The 14,777-nt window shown below is 40.3% G+C and overlaps 1 protein-coding gene across 6 annotated transcripts in view; it reads left to right on the top strand.

Moving 5' to 3' along the window:
- Positions 1–14,777, top strand: part of LOC140201367 (utrophin-like) — a 524,122-nt gene that overhangs the window by 253,713 nt on the left and 255,632 nt on the right. For all 6 annotated transcript variants that reach the window (XM_072265376.1, XM_072265377.1, XM_072265374.1 and 3 more), the window contains 4 exons: positions 2,937–3,175; positions 3,689–3,806; positions 7,525–7,730; positions 8,017–8,171. In XM_072265376.1, the coding sequence (XP_072121477.1) occupies positions 2,937–3,175; positions 3,689–3,806; positions 7,525–7,730; positions 8,017–8,171 (718 nt within the window). The remainder of the gene's footprint in view (positions 1–2,936; positions 3,176–3,688; positions 3,807–7,524; positions 7,731–8,016; positions 8,172–14,777) is intronic.

The raw sequence follows: 14,777 nt of genomic DNA, 5'->3' as shown, positions 1-14,777 counted from the left end.
CAAGAGTGAGATTCACCAGCTAGTTGAGTGGTGTAGCAGCAACAACCTTGCACTCAACGTCAGTGAGACCAAGGAGCTGATTGTGGACTTCAGAAAGGGTAAGGTGAGGGAACAGAAACCAATCATCGTAGAAGGATCAGAAGTGGAGAGAGTGAGCAATTTCAGGTTCCTAGGTGTCAAGATCTCAGATGATCTAACTTGGTCCCATCATATCAATGCAGCAATAAAGAAGGCAAGATGGTGGCTATATTTCATTAGGAGTTTGAGGAGATTTGGTATGACAATACACACACTCAGAAACTTCTATAGATATACTGTAGAGAGCATTCTGAGAGGCTGCTTCTGTCTGATATGGGGGGATGGGGGGGAGATCCTATTGTACAGCTTCGAAAGAAGCTATAGAAGTTGTAAAATTAGTCGGCTCCATTGTGGGTACTAACCTCCTCAGTATCCAAGTCATCTTGAAGTAACTGTGCCTCAGAAAGGCAGTGTATTATCAAGGACCCCAACCCCCTCCCCAATCACCCAGGGCATGGTTTCTTCTCAATGTTACCCATCAGGAAGGAGGTACAGAAGCCTGAAGGCACACACTCAGCGATTCAGGAACAGCTTCTTCCCCTCTGCCATCTGATTACTAAATGGACATTGAACCCATGAATATGACCTCACTTTTTTATTATTTCTGTTTTTGCACTATTTTTAATTTAACTATTTAATGTACATGTATTTACTTTTACTTTTTTCCCTATATTATGTACTTCATTGTACTGGTGCTGCTAAGTTAACACATTTCGTGGCATATTCTGGTGGTAATAAACCTGATTCTAATTCTAATTCTGTGGTTGGTTTCCCCTTGTAATGATTTTCTTTCATCCATGTGTCTACAATATAAACTATCAAAGAAAATTAGATTTCTTAAGTGTCTGTCTTGAGTGTTGTAATCCTGAATTTCTTATGTAGGAAATTAAGGGGCTTAGATGAAGTAAGTAGAAATGCTCTAATTCCCTTTGCAGTGAAAAAATGAAAGGAGAGATGAATGTTTTATTCCCTTAAAATGTAGGGGGACCTAGAACCTCCTGCCCAAAAGATTAGAGGCAGAAAATACCAAACATTTAAAAACTTGTGAAGAACAGTGACGTTCTGATTTATGGTACAGTGATGAAATTGTGAGTTCGGTAGCTTCTTTTTGACTGGCGTGAACATGATGGACAGAGAGGTCTGTTTTGTGGCAAGTTTAAGGAAGACTTGGGAGCTTTGGTTAGGAAGTTAACCTCAGATCTGGAAAAGCTTAAATTCATATTCACCACAAACTAGCTGAATATTCTAGGCCATTATTCCTTTGATTCTGTTCCATGTATGTTGGTGAACTGATCAGATTGGTGTTAGTGTAATGACTATGGCAGCCCTGTGACAAAAGAAGAAAGTTCAAGTTGTTTTGATTGAGTATTCTTCATCAGTCAAGGTTGCAATTAGATTTGAATTGAGATCTCCAACTTTGCTGACAGAAATTGATTCATTTAGGATTAGTTTCTGATTAACTATGAAAGTGAGTTGAATGTTTATCAAAAAGAAATATACTCACCAAGTGGTGTATTTCTATATTGAGGGAATGGGGAGAGTAATGCGGGAGTGTAGTTCAGAATCTTATCACAAACGTAAAGAATGTATTCTTTCATTCTTGAACAGAGTTCAGCGAGATCCTTATCATTTAAGTAGCTTTTTGTTCTTTATCAGTCTTAATTTTTGTTCTGCTTGAATTGATGAGTTCAACAGTGGTAGCATGGATGTTTAAGGAGGAAATTATAGAGCTTCAAGGAAGAAAATGATTGGATTTTTTAATGCAAATGTAGGGCAAGGCAATGTAGATTCAAATTTAGATAAGCAAAGTTGAATGCAAAGGGAAAGAATTGAAAGGGTGGTTAAATTGGATGCAGTTTAATTCATGAAGTAAGGTGGAGGAATATCTACTGTATATTTTAATTGGAAGGGTGAATTTATATCAGTGGCTGTGGAGCTGTGAGTAATACTCACTTTTTCTTCCAATTTCATTTATCAACTTAATTAAATCCTATACTCTCGAAGTTAGTTTCATTGCTAAAACATGTATATGGTGCTTTTAATTCAGTAAGATATTGCAAGCAACCCAACCAGTCTATCATCAAACAACACACATCAAAGTTGCTGGTGAACGCAGCAGGCCAGGCAGCATCTGTAGGAAGAGGTGCAGTCGACGTTTCAGGCCGAGACCCTTCGTCAGGACTCATCAGTCTATCATCAAATGTAATTGGATGTGAGTTCACTAAAAAAGATAGGATGACGGATGGCCAACTTGTTTGAAAGCTGTAGTTTTTAATCAGTGTTGTAAGGGAAAAGTAGGAAATTGGAGAGGTATTGGAAGTGGTATTTGGGAGTTTAGATGATTGTCAGTGCATTGAAGCAGTTCATGTAAGATTTACTAGGTCATGACTTGAATGAGTGGGTCTTCCTCTGAGAGGGTTAGATAGGCAAGGCTTATATTGACTAGACTGAAACGTATGGGATCCTTGGAATCTCTTGACAGAGTGGATGTGGAGATATTCTCTTGTTGGAAAATTTAGACTTAGAATACTAAAGTTAACTGGCTTTTCTCGTTCACATTTCTGGCAAAATGTTTTTAATACTGCATTAACACTCTCTCTCAGTCCATAGATAATCTCTGATTTACTGAATGTTTTCAACTTGTTACAGTCTTGTGTTGGATCTAAAGATCAAAATTTACAAATTTACATCCTTTTAAAGGAAATTAGGTGGAATTATTTTATTTAGGGTTCGTGCATTTTTGAAGCTTCCTTTCTTGTAGTCAGAAGAAAGCAAGTTCTTGTAACATTGTTAAGGCAAGGTAACAATTTGTGATATATTTTATGAACCTAAGTATCCTCATCTTTGTGTTTCTATAGTTCATTCAACTGTTCAGACAGTCACCTTGGTATCAGCAGCAGCTCCATCGACAGCATCCATTCAGCTTGTTAAGCGTGAAGCCTCCTCTCTGGATTCTGAATCTTTAGTACCTGCAGATTTGGATAAATCGGCAACGGAGCTTATTGATTGGTTGTCCCTTATTGATCAGATGATCAAGTCAAACATAATTACAGTTGGTGATCTTGAGGAAATTGATAAAACTAATGTTTGCCTGAAGGTATGGAAAGAAAATTGCTTCAAGCTGGCAATTGTATATGGTGACTTTTTACATAATAAAACATCTTAAATAATTGCAAACAAACTTTTTCATTGGATTTCTGAAAGATGGACTGGTAGTATTGATACACTAAACAGTGCAGGGTTTGGTAATCAGTGATTGGTTTTGATGTCCGAAGTTGTGTAGCACGTTCTGATAGAATATGAAAGCTCATGGTTCTGAAAAATTTTATGGTGAGACAGTGGTGGGTGTGCTTAGTGAAACAGGGATGATGGGATGGGGTGACCTGGTGGGCTGACAAGCACATCACTTTGTTTTATCTGTCTGTTCAGCAGTGAGGTTTGGATTCTGTTTTCACAGTTATAGAGCACGAGAAATGTTTTGCTGTATTTGAGTGCAGTTCAGGGATTGTTTAATTTAATGTTGACAAGTATGTCCAGTGGTTAAATACCGAAGGATGTTTACAGATGGTTTATTAGACGTTAAAATTCACATGATCTTTTTTGGAACCAGACCACAAAGAGTGACTTGGAGCAACGGCGTCCCCGGCTCGATGCTATCTTCACTCTTGCTCAGAACCTGAAAAATAAAACTGCTGACTTGGAGGAACGCGCTACAATCACTGAACGATGTAAGGTTCTTCCACAAATGCATGCAAATCTGCTTACATCTTTGGTTGCTTTTTTGTCTTGTAAATGGGAGGTAGATTTTAGAGTGTGTTAACAACAGAACCAATATATGAATTCTTTATATCATTGTTTCTGATTGCTGAACAAAATCTGTATGATTTTGTTTCAATCAATTGTCAGCTTGGAGCTGGATCACACTGCCAGCTAGGTGGACTTAGGATGAGTTATGGTTTGCACGGCCCAGCTTGATGAACTATATTGAAGGAACTAATGATTATGGGATAGGTTATTATCGTGTGTTACAGAGATTTTTAAACTGTCTTTTCCTATGTTTTAGAAAAAATCCTTTATTGTACTTAACACTGCAAAATGTTCTAACTGTACACAAACCTTTGATGTAAAAATTGGGCAGGGATTCAGATTTCTGGATCATTGGGACCTCTTTTGGGGCAGGTGTGACCTGTACAAAAAGGACTGGTTGCACTTGAATCCCAGGGGGAACCAATATCATGGTGGGGAGATTTGCTAAGACAACTGGGGAGAGTTTAGACTAGAATTGTTGGGGGTGGGAACCAAACTGAAGAGACTGGAGAAGAGGCGGTTGGCTCGCACATAGAGAAAGCTTGGAGACCGTTTCTGAGGGAGGATAGGCAGGTAATAGGGAAGGGACGTACTCAGACTGACGGTTTGAGATGTGTCTATTTTAACGCAAGGAGTATTGTGAACAAAGCAGATGAGCTTAGATCGTGGATCAGTACTTGGAGCTATGATGTGGTGGCCATTACAAAGACTTGAATGACTCAGGGACAGGAATGGTTACTTCAAGTGCTGGGTCTTAGATGTTTCAGAAGGGACAGGGAGGGAGGCAAAAGAGGTGGGGGCATGGTACTGTTGATCAGAAATAGTGTCATGGAGGGATTGTCTATGGAGTCTCTGGGTGGAGGTTAGGAACAGGAAGCGGTCAATAACTTTACTGGGTGTTTTTTTTAGGCCACCCAATAGTAACAGGGATATAGAGGAGCAGATAGGGAAACAGATCCTGGAAAGGGGTAATAATAACAGAGTTGTCGTGATGGGAGATTTTAATTTCCCAAATATCAATTGGCATCTCCCAAAAGTGAGGGGTTTAGATGGGGTGGAGTTAGCTAGGTGTGTTCAGGAAGGTTTCTTGACAATATGTAGATAAGCCTACAAGAGGAGAGACTGTACTTGATTTGGTGTTGGGAAATGAACCTGGTCAGGTGTCAGATCTCACAGAGGGAGAGCATTTTGGAGATAGAATTATGATCACTACCTCCTTTACAATAGCATTGGAGAGAGATAGGAACAGACAAGTTAGAAAAGCGTTTAATTGGAGTAAGGGGAATTATGAGGCTATCAGGCAGGAAATTGGAAGCTTAAATTGGGAGCAGATGTTCTCAGGGAAAAGTACAGAAGAAATGTGGCAAATGTTCAGGGGATATTTGTGTGGAGTTCTGCATAGGTAAGTTCCAATGAAACAGGGAAGTTATGGTAGGGTACAGGAACCATGGTGTACAAAGGCTGTAATAAATCTAGTCAAGAAGAAAAGAAAAGCTTACAAAAGGTTCAGAGAGCTAGGTAATGTTTGAGATCCAGAAGGTTATAAGGCTAACAGGAAGGAGCTTAAAAAGGAAATCAGGAGAGCCAGAAGGGGCCATGAGAAGGCCTTGGCAGGCAGGATTAAGGAAAACCCCAAGGCATTCGACAACTATGTGAAGAGCAAGAGGATAAGGCGTGAAAGAATAGGACCTATCAAGTGTGACAGTGGGAAAGTGTGTATGGAACCAGAGGAGATTGCTGAGGTACCTAATGAATACTTTACTATGTGAAGTATTCACTATGGAAAAGGATCTTGGTGATTGTAGTGATGACTTGCAGCAGACTGAAAAAACTTGAGCATGTAGATAATAAGAAAGATGATGTGCTGGGGCTTTTGGAAAGCATCAAGTTGGATAAGTCGCTGGGACCGGATGAGATGTACCCCAGGCTACTGTGGGAGGTGAGGGAGGAGATTGCTGAGCCTCTGGTGATGATCTTTGAATCATCAATGGGGGGACGGGAGAGGTTCTGGAGGATTGGAGGGTTGCGGATGTTGTTCCTTTATTCAAGAAAGGGAGTAGAGATAGCCCAGGAAATTATAGATCAGTGAGTCTTACTTCAGTGGTTGGCAAGTTGATGGAGAAGATCTTGAGAGGCAGGATTTCTGAACATTTGGAGAGGTATAATATGATTAGGAATAGTCAACATGGCTTTGTCAAGGGCAGATTGTGCCTTACGAGCCTGATTGAATTTTCTGAGGATGTGACTAAACATATTGATGAAGGTAGAGCAGTAGATATAGTGTATATGGATTTTAGCAAGGCATTTGATAAGGTACCCCATGCAAGGCTTATTGAGAAAGTAAGGGGGCATGGGATCCAAGGGGACATTGCTTTGTGGATCCAGAACTGAGTTGCCCATAGAAGGCGAAGAGTGGTTGTAGACGGGTCATATTCTGCATGGAGGTCGGTGACCAGTGGAGTGCCTCAGAGATCTGTTCTGGGACCCTTACTATTTGTGATATTTTATAAATGACCTGGATGAGGAAGTGGAGAGATGGGTTAGTAAGTTTGCAGATGACACAAAGGTTGGGGGTGTTGTGGATAGTGTGGAGGGCTGTCAGAGGTTACAGCGAGACACTGATAGGATGCAAAACTGTGCTGAGAAATGGCAAATGGAGTTCAACCCAGATAAGTGTGAGGTGGTTCATTTTGGTAGGTCAAATATGATGGCAAAATATAGTGTTAATGGTAAGACTCTTGGCAGTGTGGAGGATCAGAGGGATCTTGGGGTCCAAGACCATAGGACGCTCAAAGCAGCTACGCGGGTTGACTCTGTGGTTAAGAAGGCATACAACGTATTGGCATTCATTAATCGTGGAATTGAATTTAGGAGCCGGGAGGTAATGTTGCAACTATATAGGACCCTGGTCAAACCCCACTTGAAGTACTGTGCTCAGTTCTGGTTGCCTCACTGCAGGAAGGATGTGGAAGCCATAGACAGGGTGCAGAGGAGATTGACAAGGATGTTGCCTGGATTGGGGAGCATGCCTTATGAAAGCAGGTTGAGTGAACTTGGCCTTTTCTCCTTGGAGCGACAGAGGATGAGAGGTGACCTGCTAGAGGTGTATAAGATCATGAGAGGTGTTGATCGTGTGGATAGTCAGAGGCTTTTTCCCAGGGCTGAAATGGTTGCCACATGAGGACACAGGTTTAAGGTGCTGGGGAGTAGGTGCAGAGGAGATGTTAGGGGTAGGTTTTTTACGCAGAGAGTGGTGAGTGCATGGAATGGGCTGCTGGCAACGGTGGTGGAGGTGGACACAATATAGGGTCTTTTAAGAGACTTTTGGACAGGGACATGGAGCTTAGAAAAATAGAAGGCTATGGGTAAGCCTAGTAATTTCTAAGGTAAGGACATGTTCAGCACAACTTTGTGGGCCGAAGGGCCTGTATTGTGCTGTAAGTTTTCTGTGTTTCTATGTAATATTTTAAACATAGTTGTGCACCAGGATAATGAACTATATTGATTTAAAGCAGTTTGGTGTGTACTTACAGAATTGACTCAGTACTGCAGAGTTTTTTTATTGAAGTTTAAAGTCTGCACATTTTATTTGGGAAGGTGCAAGCTGATTTTTCATGTTTAACTTGTGTTTCTGTTCAGTGGTAAGAGTCCAAAGCCAATGGGACAGTACGCAACACAGGCTGGAGGCACGGCAGCAGCAGCTGGAAAATCTGCTCAATGATAGCATGCAGTGGGAGGAAGATTTGCAGGCAACTGAGAGACTGGTTGGTCAGAGTGAAATTCGGTTACAGTCTCTGCTGCAAGTTACCCCAGATCCCCTTGCCTCACAGCTTGCAGAAAGCAAGGTAACTTTTTGATCTTGATTTGTAAGTAGTTTGAAGACTGCTCTGACGAGAAAGAAAAAGGTGAATGGATGAATTACTGTTAAAGATGTGATTTTTTTTCTTGTTTTCCTCTTTGTGAAAAATTACTTGGTCTTTGATGTTGTGATTCCAATAGATAAGCTGCTGAAAAAGTTGAAATTCCAATTGAAAATGTCATGCAGGGAGGGTAACCTTGATGTTGTCAGTGTGTTTCATATTTATGCAGGTAACCTGTATCTCTTGATTTGCTGTACCATCTGTTTTTCAGCACTTCTTACAGGAGTTACATGGAGGACAGTTCACAGTGGCTTCTTTCAATGATCTGTCTAACAAACTACTGCGTGATTATGCAGCTGACGATACTCGGAAGGTGAAAGAAATTACAGAGAACATCAATATGTCCTGGAATAATATTAATCAGAGGTGAGATTTGAAACAAAGGCTGACAAGGAAGCAACACTTGTTAGTTTTGTATGTGAGTCAGTTATTTCTGTTTAACCTAGCCAGCTTTCATCAGCTAGGCTTTTTCACTTGACTGGCATAATGGGTTGTCATCCGTTCCTGGTTCTGTTTGGATTTTTTTTTGACTGTCTGCAATGCAGGCTACTGGCAGGTTGAGCAGAACAGTACTGTGATTTCCCTGTGTCCTCTTTTCCTTCAGTCACTCTGTAATGCTGCTATGGCTGAGAATTTATGCACAGCTGGAATTATGGAATTTGTTTCTGTCATTATTACTATTTGTTCCTCCAGGCTGTAGTGTACTGGAGAAGAGTAGAGTGGCACCGGCAACAGTAATTAACAGACACGGGATTGGAGTTCAGGGCTGAAACTCAAATTGCATTAGTGTAGTTCGAAAGTTTGAATCTTGAGCTTAGGTGGTTAACGTGAGTAAAATTACTCATGAATCTGTGAGAGATTACTGAAAAGTAGAATGGTTTACTAATACACTTTATTCTTAATATATTTCAAATTCCCCTTCTGGCCAATGTTTAGCTTTCAATTAACATCCTAAGTGACTCAATTCCACGACAATATGTTGATTCTTAACTTCCCTGTGAATTGGACTGAAAAGCAACCACTTAACTAGGTTCAGGCAAGAAATACTGGTCCTGCCACTAACCACATGTTAAGAGTGAATTGTGCAAAAGAAATCCAATATATGTTTAAACAATGGTCCTGAATTTGGTGAGAAAAGCTATTTGCACTCACTGGTAAGCTGTGACTCTTTTCTGATCCACTGATAATGAAGTGTGAGGTTTGCTGTGGAACAGGGTTTGTTGCTACTTTGGGGCAGAAGAAGCCCAATGCGAAATAGATGAAGCAAAATTTTGGTCATCTGCTTGCCCTTGGTGGATAAAAGCAAAGGACTTATGTCTGTCTGTCTAGGTACCATATCCGATGCGGACTTTGGTAGCCATGGTTTTCCATATAGATCTATCCTTCGTTTTTTTGGATGACTTCCATTTCCTCGATGTGTAGCCACCTGGCTATGCTTTTGATGTACATAAGTCGGGTCTTCCTCTAGGTTTACTCCCCTCAATCTTTCCCGAGAGAATGAGTTTTTCTAGTTCATCTTTCTGCATGATGTGTCCCAGGAATCTGAGTTGTCTTTCTCTTATTGTTTGTATGAGTGATCGAACTGCTTGGGCTCTTCTGAGAACTTCTTCATTTGATGTGTGTGTGGTCCATGATACTTTTAACATTCTCCTGTAGAACCATAGTTCAGCTGCTTCTCGTCTCTTTTCCATTGCTGGAGAAATGGTCCAGCATTCCCTTCCATAAGTCAGGATAGAATAAATGTACCACTGCAGTATTCGGTTTTTAGTGTACTTGCTCATCTTTCTGTCTGTTAATATGGTATTCATTTTTTGGAAACCTTCTTTCGCCATTGCAATTCTGTATTTGATATCTGTGTCGCACCTGCCATTACTTGTTATTAGGCTGCCAAGATATTTGAATTTGTTGACTTGTTTGATGTTTGTATTTCTGATCTTGATCACATATTGTGGGATGTTTGTCTTTCTGGAGGTGACCATGCTTTCTGTCTTCTTGGTGTTGATTGAGAGGCCTCTGCGATTACTTTCTGCTGCCACTATAGTGAGTAGTTCTTGAAGTTTTGTTTCTGAGTCAGCTATTAGTACGATGTCATCAGCATATCTGATGTTATTTATATTATGGCCTCCAATTGTGAATCCTTTGATGTCTTTGATACTTCTCAAGATGTTTTCACTATACAGGCTGAATAAGTCTGGTGAAAAGACACAACCTTGCCTGACTCCTCTCATGATATTCACATACTCACTCACTTCTCCTTCTATTCTGATGGATACTGTCTGGTCCCAGTATAAGTTTCTTAAGAAACGTATATCTTTCCCATCTATGTCAAGATCTTGAAGCATTTGCAGAAGATCTTGATGTCTGACAGTGTCAAAAAAAGGACTTCCGATGCTGGAAATAAAAATACGAAGAAGAGTATGCTATAAATGTTCAACAGATCAGGCAGTACCCAGTGCCTGTAGAGGGAGAGCAAGGCCCTTCATCAAACAGAATCATGAGAAGTGCATATGTTTAGTTTTCACAGAGTGGTGGCAAAGTCGGAGGGGTTATCTGAGAGTGTGAAGGTCAAAGTTATCATCACATGACAATTGCCACAAAAGGTTTAAAAAAAAGCAGTGGTACAAATTGGAATTAAATTGACCAGCAGCTTTGGTAGATAGAAACAAAAAACTATTAACGTTGAATTGTTAATTGACTGTTCAGTGCCAAGAGCAGCATCTTCCTGGAGGGAAGATGATGTACTTTTGCTGGAGATTGTGTGACATTTTTAAATCATATTTTTTTTTACTCAGCATAACAAAACTTTCAATTTCCAGATACAGGTGTCCCCCACTTTTCAAACGTTCGCTTTATGAAACCTCGCTGTTACGAAAGACCTATATTAGTTAGTTGTTTTTGCTAACAGAAGGTGTTTTCACTGTTACGAAAAAAAAAAAGCAGGGCGCGATAAAAGGCAGCGTGCACCCCGAGCAGCCAAGGTCCTCCCCTGGAACTGCATTCTAGCTGGCATTGCTTAAACACGTGCCTGTGAGTAGCCGTTAGCAAGATGAGTTCTAAGGTATCGGAAAAGCCTAAAAGGGCTCGTAAGGGTGTTACACTTAGCGTAAAACTAGACATAATTAAGCGTTTCAATCATGGTGAACGAAGTAAAGACAAAGTGAGTTTGGCTTGTGGAAGTTGACGAAGGTGATGTAGAAGAGGTTTTGGCATCCCATGACCAAGAACTGATAGATGAACTGATGCAATTGGAAGAGGAAAGGATAACAGTATGCAGTAGTGAACAGACCGAAAGTGAAGTCGTCCAGGAACTGAACATGAAGCAACTACGTCAGATTTTCGCTGCAATGATTGCAGAAAAGTATGACTTTAATTTTGAAATGGTACGTAGCTTTAGGGCATATTTGCAGGATGGTTTGAGTGCTTACAAAGAACTGTATGATAGAAAAATGCGCGAGGCTAAGCAGTCAAGCATACTGTTGTTTTTCAAGCCTTCCACATCAACCACAGCAGACGACGAACCTCGACCTTCGACATCGAGGCAGGCAGGCATAGAAGAAGATGACCTGCCTGCCCTGATGGAAACAGATGATGATGAGATGACACCCCAGTGGTCCCAACCCCTGGGCCGTGGACCGATATATTGCCACAGAGAATGCAGTGATAGCCGGGACGTACCCAACACATCTTCAAGAAAAAAGCTGAAATAAACAAGCTAATTCATAAGGTGCTGCCTGGCACGTAAATATCAGCCCAGATCAGAGGTGATTGCCAATTGCGTTGCCTCTGATCTGGCCAGACATTTACGTGCCGGGCGGCACCTAATTAATTAGCTTGTTTATTTCAGCTTTTTTTGAAAAAGATGTGCTGGGTGCGTCCCGGCTACCGTTGTACCACTGCATTCTTCGTGGATCGATATTGGTCAGCAGCCTGGAGGCTGGGGACCACTGCACCACTCCAACCTCTGACGACTCAGCCTAACACACCATCTTCAGTGTACTCGGTGCTATCTTCTCGATTCTGGTAAGTGATACTACACTGTACATACATTATTTCTACTTTATATAGGCTGTGTATTTTTCTGCATTATTTGGTATGATTTGACAGCTTCATAGCTTAAAGGTTACTGGAGAGAGTGTTTCTGCTGATAGCGCTTGCGTGAGATTTTCACTACAGAGAACAGTGTGGCAATGATCGTAGAGAAGTATTTCTATTTTATATAGGCTGTGTATTTATCATATCATTCCTGCTTTTACTATATGTTACTATTATTTTAGGTTTTATGTGTTATTTGGCATGATTTGGTAGGTTATTTTTTGGGTCTGCAAATGCTCACAAAATTTTCCCATATAAATAAATGGTAATTGCTTCTTCACTTTATGACATTCCGGCTTACGAACCATTTCATAGGAACGCTCTACCTTTGGATGGCAGGGAAAACCTGTTCACTTACATTTCTTCCCCTCACAGATCTCAGCTCATCAGAACACTTCCATCAAGATAAAGACATCACCACAACATCCTATACAGAAGCCCTATTAGTATAGCAGTCAGGTTTATATCTATATGCTGCAGAAAAGGTTGCTATGTTTTATGAAAACTATTTGTTTTTGAGTGTACTGTACATGTCAAAAAGTCCAAAGGAATGTATTCCATGATTAATTTATGCAAACCAAAAAGTCCTAGGGACTTATCGGATAGCCAACAAAGTAAAATGTTCTTCCTCGCACAAAAAGTCAGGATGTTAAAAAGTTTTTTCCGATGTGCATTAATAATACGACTGCTGGGTAAGTCTAAGAGACACTGGGTCCAGTTCAAGCTCCATCTTCAGAATCTTTTCCATTTCACCCAAAATATCACCCCAGTATCCCTGAAGTTTGGGACAAGTCCAAAATCAGTGGGTTAAAGTTGCAGTATTTACTTTACATTTGGAACACATTGGAGAAAACCCCGTCTCAAATTTCGAGAGACGATCTAGAGTCAGATGGGCTCTATGCAGAATTTTGAGTTGCAATGCTTTAGTTCTATTACAAACTGAAATTTTCTTTGCATTATCACAGATGTCTTCCCATGTTTCAGCTGTAATTTCTACTCCCAACTCTTCCTCCCGGACCCTTCCCAGCTGCTTAGCCTCTTCAAAAGAACATTCCCTCAGGATGCTGTAAAAAGTACTAATAGAGACTTCACCCTTAGAATGAAACACCCTCTTTTCTATGTCAGAACTATAGAAATCAGTCAACAATGATTTTTTTTCTGTATATAATCTCTTATCTGAAAGAAACGAAAAAGATCCTTGTTGGGTATGTTAAATTTCTGTACGATTTGACTAAAAGACATCATCGTTCCTTCATCAAACAAATCTCCTAGATGGAAAATACCCTTAGAAATCCAAAGTTTAAATCCAGAATCCATTATGCCAGGCTGAAAATCTGGACTATTGGAGTGAAGGGTGATATTTCCGCTGCATTGCCCTCAATTTGTCGCACCACCCTCCAAGCCCTGACCGTATTAATTGTTACTGGATTGTGACAATATTCTTTAACTAGTTTCATCTTATTAAGGAAAAGCAAATTAATAAGAGGGTATTTTGCTTGTGAAGCTTCAATGTCTAGTCAAATTTAGGAGGGGTCCCTGCAAGCCTAGTCAACCACATAAGATGAAAAGGATATTTTTTGATGTCTGGAAAATCCAGACCCCCTAGACTACTGGGAAGCTGTAACTTAGAAGTTTTAATGCAGGGTCTTTTTTTTTGTTCCAGATGAAAGAAACAAACCAGCCATTTTTTTTTAAGTATTTGTTGGGTAAAACTGACTGGAATCATTCGTATTGAGTAGGAAGAATGTTCATTTTGAGCAAGGATATTTAGCCAAGCCAAGAAATGGGAAGAGTGCTCCATCACTCAAGATCCTGTTTGATTTTGTCAAATAACTGTGTGAAGTTAGCTTTGAACAATTGATCAAACGTAGGTGTGATAAACAAAACCTGTCTGTGACCATTTAAAGGGGAAAACACCCTGAGTGTCAGGTACCTGCTGCAGATTCCCCAGAGGCATAGCCTCTGATTTAGTAAAGTTGATTTTACAACCTGAAAAGGCGCTAAATGAATTGATGCATTGCATAAGGTGGTGCACTGACATAGCAGGGTTTGATAAGAAAATTAGAACATCATCCACATACAATGTAATTTTATGTGACTTTAGTTCTATGTTTGGAGCAGTTATTTTGGAGTCTCACTGAATAGCATCAGCCAGTGGCTTGATCACTGGTGTGAAAAGTAGTGGTAAAAAAATTACAGAATAATAAGGTTATCCAATCTAATACCATTAGTGAGAATCGCAGCCAAAGGGTCATTAGAAAGAACCTTCATCTACTTAATAAAATTATTGGCCACATCAAATTGTTCTAAAGTGATAAAAAGATACGGCTATTCGACACGCTCAAAGGCCTTTTCTGCATTTAAGGAAACCACCAAGCTGTCCACTGCCTGTTGCTGACATGCCTGAATCACATTAAGTAATCTTCTGATATTGTTAGATGATCTATGGCCTTTTACAAAACCCGTTTGATCCTCTTTTATGATAAAAGGTAACAGTTTCTAATCACAACGCTAAGGTTTTAGATATGATTTTAAAGTCAACATTTAACAATGAAATAGGCCTGTAGGAGGCACAATCTTCAGGGCTCTTTCCTTTCTTCAGAATTAGGGAGATATTAGCTTCTTTCAAAGATGGTGGGCGGAGACCACAATTAAATGCATGATTGAACGTGTTTAGCATAGGCTCTGATAATAACCTGTGAACTCTTTATAGAATTCACTGGTGAGTCCATCAGGACCAGGGGCCTTCCCACTTTGGAGCTGTCTCACAGCTTCCTCTAGCTCATGTATAGATAACAGAGCATTGAGGAGGGACTCTTGTTCAAAAGAAGTGCCTAGGAGATCTAAATTCCTTATAAAGGACTCTATCCTAGATTGTCC

Source organism: Mobula birostris, chromosome 8, assembly GCF_030028105.1.
Source record: "Mobula birostris isolate sMobBir1 chromosome 8, sMobBir1.hap1, whole genome shotgun sequence".
Taxonomy (NCBI): domain Eukaryota; kingdom Metazoa; phylum Chordata; class Chondrichthyes; order Myliobatiformes; family Myliobatidae; genus Mobula; species Mobula birostris.
This window is presented reverse-complemented; position numbering and strand designations above follow the sequence as displayed.